Source organism: Ahaetulla prasina, chromosome 3 (assembly GCF_028640845.1).
Source record: "Ahaetulla prasina isolate Xishuangbanna chromosome 3, ASM2864084v1, whole genome shotgun sequence".
NCBI classification, from domain to species: Eukaryota; Metazoa; Chordata; class Lepidosauria; order Squamata; family Colubridae; genus Ahaetulla; species Ahaetulla prasina.
Genome location: NC_080541.1, coordinates 44,256,239 through 44,269,918, shown reverse-complemented (window position 1 = coordinate 44,269,918; position 13,680 = coordinate 44,256,239). Strand labels below are relative to the sequence as shown.

The following is a 13,680-nucleotide window of genomic DNA, read 5'->3' as shown; positions in this document are numbered from 1 at the left end:
AAATGGTTTTGGGTCAGCACAAAATTTACCACAAAGAATGAAAATCACTGATAACATTAAAAATGAAAAGTAAAAGAGCAGTTGGCCATTTTAAGAGATATTTATTGCAGACTGACACAGATAAATTCTAAACTTCTACAACCTATTTATTTATTTTGAAGCAATCAACAAAATGTTAGGGTAAAGAACAGAGCTATAATAAACTTTGAATTTGTTCTTAAAACTAGGCAAAGAAGTGGGAAAGAATGATTTAAAGTACTACAAATCAATTGAAAATATCCCTTTTGGCTCAAGTTCCACTTTTGAAATTAGTCCAAATTGGCATGTCTTATCTATCCTGGATATAAGTATCAGTTGATGATATTCTTCAGCCAATATTAATTTGATTAAAAAGCTTGTCCTTAATAACTTGAGACATCAGTCCATGTATTGCTTCTATTGTGGTTTTGCAGCTGAAAGAAAAATAGAACAAATCACTGAATGCAACTTTCTGTCATATATTATATATATATATATTTGTTTTCTGAGGTTTTCGTATGTAGGTCTTTGGTTATTCGGGTTTTCTCCCACGTAAAATTGGAAGTGTCTTTGCGACGTTTCGACGAAGTCTCATTCGTCATCTTCAGGCTTCAGCTTCGTGCTTCGTGGAACCCAGAAGCACGAAGCTGAAGCCTGAAGATGACGAATGAGACTTCGTTGAAACGTTGCCAAGACACTTCCAATTTTATGCGGGAGAAAACCCGAATAACCAAAGACCTATATATATATATATGTATGTATGTATGTATATATGTATATGTATATGTATATATATATATATATTTGTTTTCTGAGGTTTTCACGGGTGTTTGTATATAGGTCTTTGGTTGTTCGGGTTTTGTCCCGTGTAAAATTGGAAGTGTCTTGGCGACGTTTCGACGAAGTCTCATTCGTCATCTTCAGGCTTCAGCTTCGTGCTTCTGGGAGCAATGTGTGATCGCAGCTGTTTCTTCCTTTTAACTGCTAGTGGGGGTTTGAACTGATTGGGTGGGAGCTTGGCTGTGCTCTGATTGGATGGGGGTTTTTCTGTGCTCTGATTGGCTGGGGGTGTGTCCTGTGTTGGTGGGGGCTTGGTTGTGCTCAGTCTAGTCTGTGCTGCAGGGAGATTTGAGCTGGTGAGCTGCATAGCTGTTGTTTGGCTTTGTGGTCGTGCTACATCTTCATAGTGAGTGTCAGTCTGCTGCACGACCAAGGACCAGAAGCCAGACCGCAGCTGCAACATTAGCCATTTCAAACCCCTCCAATCCATTCATGCAGCAGACTGACACCCACTATGAAGATGTAGCACGACCACAAAGCCAAACAACAGCTATGCAGCTCACCAGCTCAAATCTCCTGCAGCACAGACTAGACTGAGCACAACCAAGCCCCCACCAACACAGGACACACCCCAGCCAATCAGAGCACAGAAAACCCCCATCCAATCAGAGCACAGCCAAGCTCCCACCCAATCAGTTCAAACCCCACTAGCAGTTAAAAGGAAGAAACAGCTGTGATCACACATTGCTCCCAGAAGCACGGTTGAAGCCTGAAGATGACGAATGAGACTTCGTAAACGTCGCCAAGACACTTCCAATTTTACACGGGAGAAAACCCGAACAACCAAAGACCTATATATATATATATATATATATATATATATATATATATGTATATGTATATGTATATGTATATGTATATGTATATGTATATGTATATGTATATGTATATAATATTCTGTCATTATATTGCAAGTTAGTCAAATGTCCTAGTAGTAGTGTGCATAATTGCATAAATGTTATCAATTAGTTATGAAAAGGCAAATACAGTATTTTATAATCAAAAGGATAAACTCAATGTTCTCTGTAAGTAGCCACATGACTACAAATTATGGACCTGAATTACAACATACAACATTCTATGTACTATACTATTGGGCGGTGCAGTGGCTCAGCTGTTAAGATGCTGGGCTTGTTGGCTGAAAAGCCAGCAGCCCAGGTCTGAGGCCTGAGTGCCATGTGACGGGGTGAGCTCCTGTCCTCACTCCAGCTCCTGCCAACCTAGTTGTTTGAAAGCATGCAAATGCGAGTAGATAAATAGGTACCATTTTGGTGAGAAGGTAAAAGCTCTCTGCAACATCATGCTGGCCACATGATCGTGAAAATGACTTTGAACAGCACTGGCTCAATGGCCTTGAAATTAAGATGAGCACTGTCCCCTATAGTTGGCAATAACTAGCAGAGTAAAATCTGCAGGGACTCCTTACTATGGTTTACAATAACAATATAGTACTTCGTGTAGATTCATTAACACAGTATTGTCTCAACAAACTTCTATAATTAAACTTTTGAGTACACGTAATCAACATAATCATATTCTACAATCATTCCTCTATTTTTCTTGAAATTGCTTGGTCAATCATTTGGAATGACTAATAATGGGGCACATTCCTATTATTTGCAAAATACTGTACATTGCCTAGGTATACTGTGCTAAGTCACTATAACGATATATCTCAAATTATGGTTTACAAATTACACTGGCAGGTTCACATATAATGCCAAACTAAAACCCAGCAAGTCACATTATGGTTTAGTGAAAAACTACTTAAAATGTCAAATATTTTCTTCTCATTATACCCTCTACACATTCTATATTCCAGAGAAGATCTGTAAGGCTATAATTCAGATACTAAACACATGTGCTGCGTTTAAAAAACTTCAGGTTCAATTACTTCCTTTTCCTGTCAAGACTAAGAAAAACAGACTTTAATTCTAGAAAGCTGCTGCTAGACCATGGATAATACTAAGCTAAATAAAGCCAGAATTTCATTCTATACATTAGTCATCCATGTTTTTTAAATGGGTAATGCAAACATGGGTGGCTAGTATATGGAATGAAAATCTTACTTTACCTAGCTTAGTACTGTCCATGGTTTAGCAGCGGTTCTCTTAAAACCATGTGATTGGATGGAATATATACATTGGCTGCCTTGAGGCAAATTAGATTCCCTTTTGGATTAACAATCAGCTATCCACTCAAAAGCTCATAAACAGGCTATTGCCAAATGGAAAAATGGCTCAATTTCCCTAATATCCAAGCATACTTTCATACATTACAAACATACATTAAAATTATTTTATTATTTATCTTCATATATATTTGATGCTGTTCAGCATCACTCATACAAGGGTATGGGCAGCTTATACATTTGGTTAATAAAAATAAAAAAATACAAATATTTAGCTTCATAACCTATGCTGATACAAAAACAAAATATCTATGAGCTCTAAATGCTGACAAAAATAATCAATGTATCTTAAATATTAAGAGTATAAAATCTTCATACTATTAATATTAAGTATTTTATTCTTTATCCAAAACCTCAAATGAAGATGACCTCACCTGTCCCTTGTTGCTTTGGCTAGTTTGTCCTCTGATTTTCTATCATGAGATTCTAAACCCAGCATGAAGCTTCCTCGTCCCAGCTGAGCTTCTGACTGCTCTAATTTTTCTGACAGGTCAAATACTTGTCCCGTTGTATAATCAGCATTCTGCATTTGAAAAAGATTTATCATGAGCACAATTTCCACAGGTGCTGCTATTCTATACAAATCCATACTAAAGAAGCTAATGAAGTTTAAAATTTACAATATATCCATGTAGAGGTTTTTTTTTCTGGCAATATGGTTTTGACACTGCTTTCTTTCAGTGTATTTTTCACCATCTAGTCTACAGCCCTCTTTAGTCTGATTGTCTCCCATCCAAATACTACAGAGGTCCACCCTCAAATATTTTTTTTCAAGATCTACCAAAATAAATTAAGTGCTGCTAGGCTGAGCAATTTTAAACACAGAATTTATATGGTTTAGTGCAGTTGTTTAGATACAATGCAGAAATATACTTTGGAGGAGACATAGAGTACCCACTGCAATACCTCTTTACAAATAATTCCCTCAACACTGTCAGACTATTTACTGAATCTGCACTACTATTAATCGTTTCATAGTTCCCATCACCAATCTCTTTCCACTTATGACTGTATGACTATAACTTGTTGCTGGCAATCCTTATGATTTATATTGATATATTGATCATCAATTGTGTTGTAAATGTTGTACCTTGATGAACGTATCTTTTCTTTTATGTACACTGAGAGCATATGCACCAAGACAAATTCCTTGTGTGTCCAATCACACTTGGCCAATAAAATTCTATTCTATTAAAGAAGCATAAGTGTTGACAGGTGAAGCAAGCACATCTCTAACCCATCTGAAGCACCTTTTCTGCTGTGAATCCAAACTGCTGCATATCTCTAGTTAATGGTAACTGCAAAAGTGCCAAGACCCATGCTATTAGAATGTGTGTGCATGTGTACCATTAATAAATTAAGATGATATTGAACAAATTAAGCATATGATTTGATTTAGTTGATGGCTATGGAATAAGTAATTTAATTACTGGCTGAAAAGATAATGTTTGTTACTTTCCATCACAGAGTAGGGTTAAATTACAGAATTATTCAACAGCCTCACTTAGCACCAGGGCAGTATTCTTGTCTATAGCTTCACTTTGCTTCAGAACAGTGTTAACATTTGGCAACTTTAAGATATGTGGACTTCAACTCACAGAATTCCTCAAGATTTCTACTTAAACACCTATTTTATTTGAACATATGATCTGACTTTTTTCTCTCTCACAACTTTCGAGTTCCCACAAAATCTGCCCTACTGGATCTCCTATCCAGATTATTTTTTGAGTTGCAAAGTTACTGGAAAAGGATTGGATGGCAATCTCTTTGCAGGCAGATGGTATCTACCATAGATGGACAAAGCAGGATTTTTAATCTTAAATAATTTTTTTAAAAAGGATATAGCAATAGCACTTAGATTTATATACCATTTTATAATGCTTTATAGCCTCTCTAAGAGGTTTACAGAGCCAGCATATTGCCCGCAATAATTTGGGTCATCATTTTACCCACCTCGAGAGGATGGAAGGCTGAGTCAACCAATATAGCATGTTAGAAAGGAAGGACATTGTTCAATACAAAAGTGGTCTCCAGAGCTGTCTCTATAATTGCTACTTCTTAGTATTACACTGAAGAATAAATGACCTGTGTCCTGCAACACCCCAAACTTTAGTATATTTTGTAATCCATTTTATGAAATCCCTTCTCTTGACATTTTATCTTTCTGCCTACAGGCACAAATGAGTCTTTCAAAGACTATATGTTAAGTTTGTTAGTAATCTGCATTTGTATGTTAAGGTGTTCTACAATACTTACAGTAAGCAAACTAGATGAACTAAGAGTGTTCACCCAATATTTATTCCACAAAAGCTCAAGCAGCTTGCGATCCAAAGAGGATTTGAAATAGGATACTTCTAAGGCATAATACCTGTTTCATTAAAAAAATGTGGTTATATAGAGACATACAGAACCTTTTTCAAAGTAAGCTCATGAATGGATGGAAATTTAATAAATTTAAAAATGCTTTTATATACCAATATTGAGTACTATACATTAATACGATCAAGAAAATATGTTATTAATAAAATTTTATGAGATTCTAGAAACTTAGGTAAAACAGGAAAGAAAGCAGAGAAAAATTATTTCAGGGTCTGGAAAACTGTATCTTGGAAATACAAAGAAATTTTTTACCATCAAACAGTAGAGAATGAAACAGAACTTTTTCTCCTATGTTTTGTAATTTTCACTTCAGATTGCACAAAGCTCTGTTCACTAGCTTATATTCAAAATCACGCATACACATCTTCTGAAGAATGATATTAAAGTGGCATCATATCCAGATTAATAGTGCATGTGCACAGTTAATAATAATTACTGAAAAATGGGAAGGTTGGGATGGGGACAAGTTAGTTTGCTTAACGCATATGAATTGTGAGCAAAATAGTCACAGAGGAATATATTGAATGCTTTTTCATCAAAACTGTTTGGGTCAAAAATTCTACTATACGTCAGCAGATCAGATTTGCCTAGACAAAAGAGCTTCATTGAAATCCATATCGATTATGCATATCTGTTCTCTTTTTGTTCCAAAGCAAAGACAATGCAGTGCACACACGTACAATGCAATATATTTGTATGATTTGGATAATTTCAAGTACCGGTAGCTGTATTTTTCTTTCCAAACTGGAAAACATTCCAAAGCCGCTATATTAAAAGATAACATCTTACTGTTTACAGTGCACTCCAAAATCTTCTATTTTATTAAGTGGGATAGTCTGATATTCAGAAGGGCCCTCATCAGGCGGTTTATAGCCCTGAAAGATAAAACATACTAGTACAAGGAATGGAAATATAGCAACTTCCTATCAATTGAATGTATTAATTTTTGTTCAATTTCTATTTCATCTGGAGGTTTATAAATTTTCAGGAAGCAACCTGAATGATATAATTAAAACACCCTGATGCACACATAAAAATTTTCACTCTACTTTTTCTGACAAAAGTATAAGGGACACACTACATTATCTTTTGTATGAAAGTTCTGCTTTCCCCAGTTCTTGCAACTGTCCTCAACAAAGAAGTGCTTCCATAAGTAATTTGTGACTTCTGCATTTGTGACTTCTGCATTAGCCCTTGCTAGTAATTCATTGACAAAGTGCTTTCCCTCAAGAAAACCATATACCTCTGATAAGGCTAAAGAGACATACTTTTAACACAGGAAATCCTAAATTCATAAGGTACATTTTCTATCAGCTTGTTCAATCGGTCTTTTCTCTAAGAAAGACATCTTTGTTTTGCCTGTGTAAAATTTAGAAGACTTTTGATATAGAATTGAATTTCCTAAATCAGACTAGATAATCTCAACAGAAAAAGCCAAGAACAGAGAATGGTCACTTTCAGCTACGATTGTTTTAGTATTCACATACCACTGACATGTATTGGGATCACAAACAGATTATCCTGTGAAAATATTCTATGTAATTAAAATACAGTATTCTATGTAATTATCTCTTCCTGCAATATAATGCTATATTTTTGGAAGCCTGAGAATATAAATAACCGCGATTTCTTATTATGAACTACATCCAAGCAAAACATCATTTCTTTAGTTAATTCCAATTTTATGTTATATAACTTTGGCTATAGTATTGTTACCTTAGGATATGTCCTAAAAGCTCCAAGATTTACTTTTCCTGCAGATATTGTCCTTGTTGGATCAATCTGTAAAATATATTCAGAGTTAACTTATTTAATACAGTCTTAAAAAGCAGTTAAATATTATGTAAAATGTATGATTTTATTATGCAATCGTACATGAATTATTTTAAGGACTTCCCATCTCTGGTAAATCTTTGTTTATACTTGCTGTTCTCCTGCTAGACTGACATTTGAGTACATATATGGTATGTATATATAGACTCTAATGCCTGATTTAAACTACACACGGACATATTCTTCCAGCATTAGTAATTTTAAAAACACTGTACTAAACTGCATACAATCAGTTTGGAGTTTCTAGTTCTTATATTAATTTAACTTAAAAGGCTCCACTTAATTTTAAAAATAACATTCAGATAAGCACATAAGCAAGTAGCAAAAACAAAACAAAACCCCTGTTTACACAATACTGCAGAAATTGGCTCTCAGGCATACTTTAATGCTTAGTTCACAAATTCTAGTATTATACTCACAACCACAGCTACAAAGGGTTCTTGAAATTGTTGATTAAGCATCTGTGTACTGACATCAATTCCTGAAAGCCAACAACCATAGCCAGGATGGCTGTGATACCAGCCTATTGCATTTTCTAGACGACCAACCTAACCAAATCACAAGAAGGGTGAGGAAAGAAAGCAAATTATTCAAAAGACAATTAATTAATATAAGCACTCCATTTTTTTGGATTGTTAGCAAACTGCAGATTTTATTGACACAGAATATTCAGAATCACAATGCATATATTGTGAATATTCAGGTAGCCCTCAACTTAACCATTGAATAATAATCATTCAACGTTATGACAACATTGAAAAAAGTGACTTATGACCAATTATATGACTGTCACAGTGTCTTCGTGGTGCAGTGAACAGAAATTCTGCTGCTTGGCAATCAGCATTTATTTACAATCTTTGCAGCATCCTAGGTTCACATGATGAACATCTGCAACCTTTCCAGAGGGCTTCTGACAAGCAAAGTGGGGGGGGGAGGTGGATTCACTTACCTACTGCATTATTGGTTTAAGGACCTGTGGTGATTTGCTTAATGACCACAGCAAAAAATGATCATTGTAAAATCAAGTTCATCTCACTTAAGCTCAAGGGCAAAAGCATAGTCAATTTAAAGATTATCATCTAAGTGTCTCCAGATCTACAACTAAATTCTGATAACTTTAGTTAATGTTAAATTGCTAAAATAGAAGCTTATCTTCTTGTTTTACCTGCTTTGCATTTTCAATATATGCAGCCATATATTCATATGCAGCAGCCTGAGCATTAACTCTGGTTTCAGTGCCTTCCACTGGTAAAGCAAAACTGTCCATTATGATCATCGTTTCTCCATCTACTTTTCCAAGCATTAAACCCATCACTTCCAAGTTGCCTCCTGATCTAGCATGCATGACCATCTTCAGAAGAGCCAAAGCAGAGATCTTGCAGTACTTGAAATAATGGTGGCTGCAAGGGAAAGACCAAATATCTTTATAATGCAACAAAATTATTATGGAAAGGAAAACAGGAAAAATACACATACATTATTTAAGCATAATGGCTCTATTAGACATAAAATCATTTTTAGGTCATAAGAAAAAAAATAAAAATCCACCATTAAGGTTTAAGAGAACAAAAATATACTAAAATTTTTGAAATATCAAAATATCTGTAATGTTTTGGTAATTGAAATGTTACAAAAAGTGTAACTGGAGGTAGACATTCAGGAAAGAAAAACTGACAATTCTGAAATTATAAACATGATAAATATCCAACACCATAAGATGGCACTTAAGACTTAAGATGAGAATCTATCTACCAAAAAACAAGGAATCAGTTACAGTATATTTGTTTGTTCCAACAGCTCTTGGTGTAATCTGAAATTTGGCATACAATAGAATGACATCTACTAAAACTTTGTCTAGTGTACATATAAGCCTTTCTCTTTCAGGCCATCATAAGATTGTTACTACACAAAATTCATGTTTTCACCATTACATAAAATTCATGTTTTCACCACACACAAATATTTTTCACCATTACATAAAAATATTCCCTTTGTAATATTTTGGGTGATGAGCCCAAGACAAACTACTTATGGGGTATTTATATAGTCCTAATAAAGGATTATATAACTGACTGATTATGGATTATTCAACTCACTATCTGCTTAGATCAGGGGTGTCAAACTCAAGGCCCACGTGCCGGAACCGGCCGATGGGGTGTTTAGATCTGGCCCGCAGGGCTGCCCTGGAAACAGCAAAGGACCAGGCCAAAGTACCTCTGCCAGCAAAAACGGAGTATAGAAGGGCTGTGCACGGCCCTCCAGGGCTCCATTTTTGGCCTTGATGGCCTCCTGTAGCCTTCTGCCAGCAAAAATGGAGCTTGGGAGGGGTCTGCACCATTTTTGCTAGCAGAGGGCTGCAGGGAGCCGTCCTGGCCAAAAATGGGACCCAGAGGGGCTGCATGTGCCTCCCCAAGCTCCATTTTTGCTGGCAGAGAGCTAGCAAAACAAACTAAAAATAAAAGGAGAACTGTTTCCCCTTTTGCATTTGAGCATGCAAGAAGGGGCAGGAAAGGAGAAAGGGAAAGAGGAAAGACAAAGAAAAAGAAGGGAAGATGGGAAGAGAGCAAGGATGGAAAAATAAGGAAAAGGGGGAAGAAAGAAGGAAGGAGAAGGAAGAGAGAAGGAAAAAGAAGAGAAGGAAGGAAGAATTATAATGAGATTGAGGGAGGGTCTGAGGGAAGTCCTGCCTTAGCACTTGGCCACCACAAGTGGCCCCGATAGGAGTGATGTTGAGCTGGCAATGCCCTGGCTATGAAATAAATAACTTTTTATTATCCATGTTTTTACTGTTTCTAATTTAATAATTTCCTATATCGTCCATATTTGTAATCTGTATCATTTTTGTAAGCATAATGACGATACCAGCTGCAGGTTATTCTAAATAAAATAGAATTACATTAAAAAACCATAAAGTAACATTGTCTGATAATTCAGTAAAACATTTTATATAATATTGTGCATGGTCTGGATGTGGGAAATTTGTTTCAAACACTGCTTAATTTAAGAACTATTCTGATACCTATAGAATTACTTCTAAAAATTGTGAATCCCTTCCTTTTTCTCAATATAGACCAAATGCTACTGTGTTCTGAATATTCTGTGCTTTCATATTATACATGGATACACATAAAAAATGTCTCTGTGTATAGCCTGCACATACATCTTAAATAAAAGCCTTTATGCATTGCTGAAGAAAAATGTTTCTATTTTCAAGACATCAGAAACTATAGTGGCATAAAATGTGCAATCTGATTGCCTATCTCTATTTTGCTTTTGTTCTAGCTTTCTGAACTCTAAACATACTTGCTGGTAGCATTGTATAAATGTGCAGGCTGGGCATGTGAATGAGAAAGATATGGCCTGGCAGGAATCTCACAGCCTATTGAGCACAACACTATGGATCTCCCAACAAAAGTGGGGTCTGGTTAGCCATTGGCCAGGTTGTATTGAACATATTCTGGAAGCCCCTAACTGCTCATATAACATTATTTTAAAAAAATGAGTGAAGCCTTTCAAATTAAATTAAAAGCCTTGAACTCTATGACAGGTGGTATGGTAGTAGCTGGGGGAGTGGAGATGTGAGGCTTGGGCAAGAAATATTGGCCAGAAAGCTCAAACTGATTTAGAGAAAAAAGGATGAGGTAAAAGAAGAGACAAAAGAAGGGTCTTTCTGCCCCTCAGCAAGGATCTCTATGCTGGGCAAGGAGAGGAAAAGATCTCTTTGCTAGGCAAAGAAATGAAGAATTCTCAAAGCAGTGAAAGAGAAAGAAAAGCAAATGAAGGAACTCTAATGGCTCAGGTAGGAGAGAAAGAGAAATATGGGATTTGGGCATTCTTAATAGACTGACTTTCTAGATTATATCATGCTGGATAATTTGAAAACAGTATGATGAAAACAGTATCATGACCGATATTAGTGCTCCAGTGAATGATACCATCAACTGTCAAAGTGAAATGTTTTTGTTTCACAATAACATGTTTTTATATAATTAATTTATATCTAATGTCATATTGCAGTATTCTTTATTTTCCTTATTTTTGAGTTAAGTAGAGGCATTTATATGAATGTAAGAAATGGCTTCAGCACTATGCCCTTGGGCTAATTCAGCATTCATGGCTATTCTCATCATGCTAATGAAAAATAATAGGCTGTGAAGATTTATAACTTCAAAAGAGCCTTTCCCTGTGGATCATCTGATGCACTGCAGACAGAATTATCAGCAAGTACATCACATTTTCTATACTTTAAAACTGTTGTAGGTTGCTGTTGGCTAAAGGAAGAAAACAATACTTTATAATTGGGCAAGAGATGAGATAAAGACAATGTTGTGGAATCATGGCAGAAAAAAAAAAAAGGTTGCCAGGACATGTTTGTATCATGGTTACAGGCAAGAAGAAAAAGAACCAAATACATGGATTAACTATATATTGTTAAAACCTAGTAGACATGTCATTAGTTATCAGTATTTGCTTGATAGGAACTACAATCCTCTAATAAGCATGCCTCTTTTCACCCAATTTAATTCCATCTTCCCTTTCCTTGGTTTCATCTCTAATGTCATTTTCTACTTTTTGTTAAGATCCATGTGCGTGCCAAATCCCATTATTTCTACCTCCCTAGGATCTGCAAAATCCACACTTCCATCTCTTAAATTTAAATCCTTCAGCCCTCTTATCCAGCTGGTCACTTGCCCTGAGAAACGCAATCTCTCCTTGGTCCCGTTTTGGGATCTCCCCATTCTCTCCAGATCCGCCTTGCATCAGGCTACCTCTGGGGCAAGTGCACCATCGCTGCTGCATCGGCCCTTTTTCCTGGCCGTGGGACCGGGCAGCGACCTGGGCAGCCGCAGAACTTTCTGAACCAAGGCAGAGAACGAGGAACGTAGAGGCAGCGGCGGTTTTCCCTGTCGCCCAGACACCCACTTACTCCTTGGTCCATGGCTTGGCCGCCAGGATCTCCTGCTGCTGCTTGCGGTCATACTTGTATATCTCGTCGATGCTCTGTGCCTCCTGCATGTTGTTAGCCAGCTCCCACGTCTTCTGGGCCATCCCGCTGCCCGAAGGCCCGGCAGTCGCCATTTCACCGGCTTGTCAGGCCGAGCCAAAGCAGGCTCTGCTTCCCGCTGAACTGTCTCGGGCAGGAGGAACCTCCCGGTCCGCTGTAGGACAGCGCAAACCGGAAGTCAGGGGAGAACCGTCGTTCCTAGCAAATGGTTCCGGCCGCTCCGCGAAGCCTCCAGCTTGCCCCCTAACGGCAAACGATGGGATTAATCTCCCAAAAGCCTGGCTGGCCTCGCCTTGGTTTACTCCACGCGCCAGGTGTGTTTCCGGGGGGAGGCTGAGTCTCAGCAATTTTAATATATATGGACTTCAATTCCCAGAATTCCCCAACCAGTATGCCACCTCCGAGGAATATTGGCACTTGGAAGGGGCGTGCATAAGAGCACAAAAGTGCCTACGGTTCCTGTCCTATTGTTCCCTTCATTATATCAAATTAACATAGCTGTTGCATACTTTTACTTATATATATATATATATATATCATTCATGATGTGTTGCTTTTTATCTATGACAATGTTTGTGTATATTGTTGTGACAAAATAAATAAAAAAAAAGTCCGAATTGCTGAGTTCGAGAAACACAGATCTTAAGAGATCTCCGTGTGGTGCTGGCAGGCTTTCTCCATTGTATTTAAATATGGACTATGGATGATGACTGCATCTCTGCGAAGAAAGGACGCGTGCAGAACAGACTTTGAAAGTTTATATCATTGAAAAACTGGGGCAAATGTGATTTGGTAATTGTTATGCATTTTAGACATATTGATAGCTAAATGAGACAAGAATCTTCCTTAATTTGGTGCCCTTCAGATATGTTGGGAATTGAAGAATTCTTGGCCATGGCTGGATGGGAATTTGTGCATTAGTTACCACCTATGGAGTGAACTTGGACCATAGCATTAACAGAATGTTTCCAGTTATTTTCCTCTAAAATATTTCTGATCCTTATCCCAGATAATTATTTAGCTTTGGTTTTTGTAATAATATTGAGTGATCAAAATATCTTAGCCTTTTTGATATAATAAGCTAGCAACTTTTTTTTGCAATAACTTAGGTTTTCATGTCTGCCCATCCCTGCAGTTACCGTAGTTAGTGCTTGTATTCATTTATTTTAAGGTTAAAAAAAAACCTGGACGCTCTCACTCATGGCTTTCAGCTGCTTACCAAGGAACCTGTTGGCTTTTATTTATGTTTGTTAACAAAATTAACACATTTCTTCGAACCAGCTGGTTATAACTTTAAAAAGATCTCGGCACCTGATCAGCCTCTCCCTTGCATGCTTGCAGTTCATTCTCACATCATTGCAGCACTTTGAGATGTCAGACCCTAGACTGAACATCAGTCACTCCCCTTCTCAAA

At 36.9% G+C, this 13,680-nt stretch overlaps 1 protein-coding gene across 2 annotated transcripts; it reads right to left on the bottom strand.

The window, feature by feature from the left end:
- Positions 1-85: 85 nt before the first annotated feature.
- On the bottom strand, positions 86-12,457 carry COPS5 (COP9 signalosome subunit 5). Of its 2 annotated transcripts, XM_058175697.1 has the most exons (8): positions 12,189-12,456; positions 8,427-8,661; positions 7,681-7,809; positions 7,145-7,210; positions 6,218-6,303; positions 5,306-5,417; positions 3,424-3,572; positions 86-452 (listed from the first exon to the last, which is right to left on the bottom strand). In XM_058175697.1, exons 1-8 carry the CDS (start codon positions 12,338-12,340, stop codon positions 368-370), a joined length of 1,014 nt encoding a protein of 337 aa, XP_058031680.1. In that variant the 5' UTR covers positions 12,341-12,456; the 3' UTR covers positions 86-367. The 2 variants fall into 2 exon arrangements, with proteins under 2 accessions (XP_058031680.1, XP_058031681.1); XM_058175698.1 differs by lacking the exon at positions 3,424-3,572 and having other exon boundaries at positions 12,189-12,457.
- Positions 12,458-13,680: the final 1,223 nt, after the last annotated feature.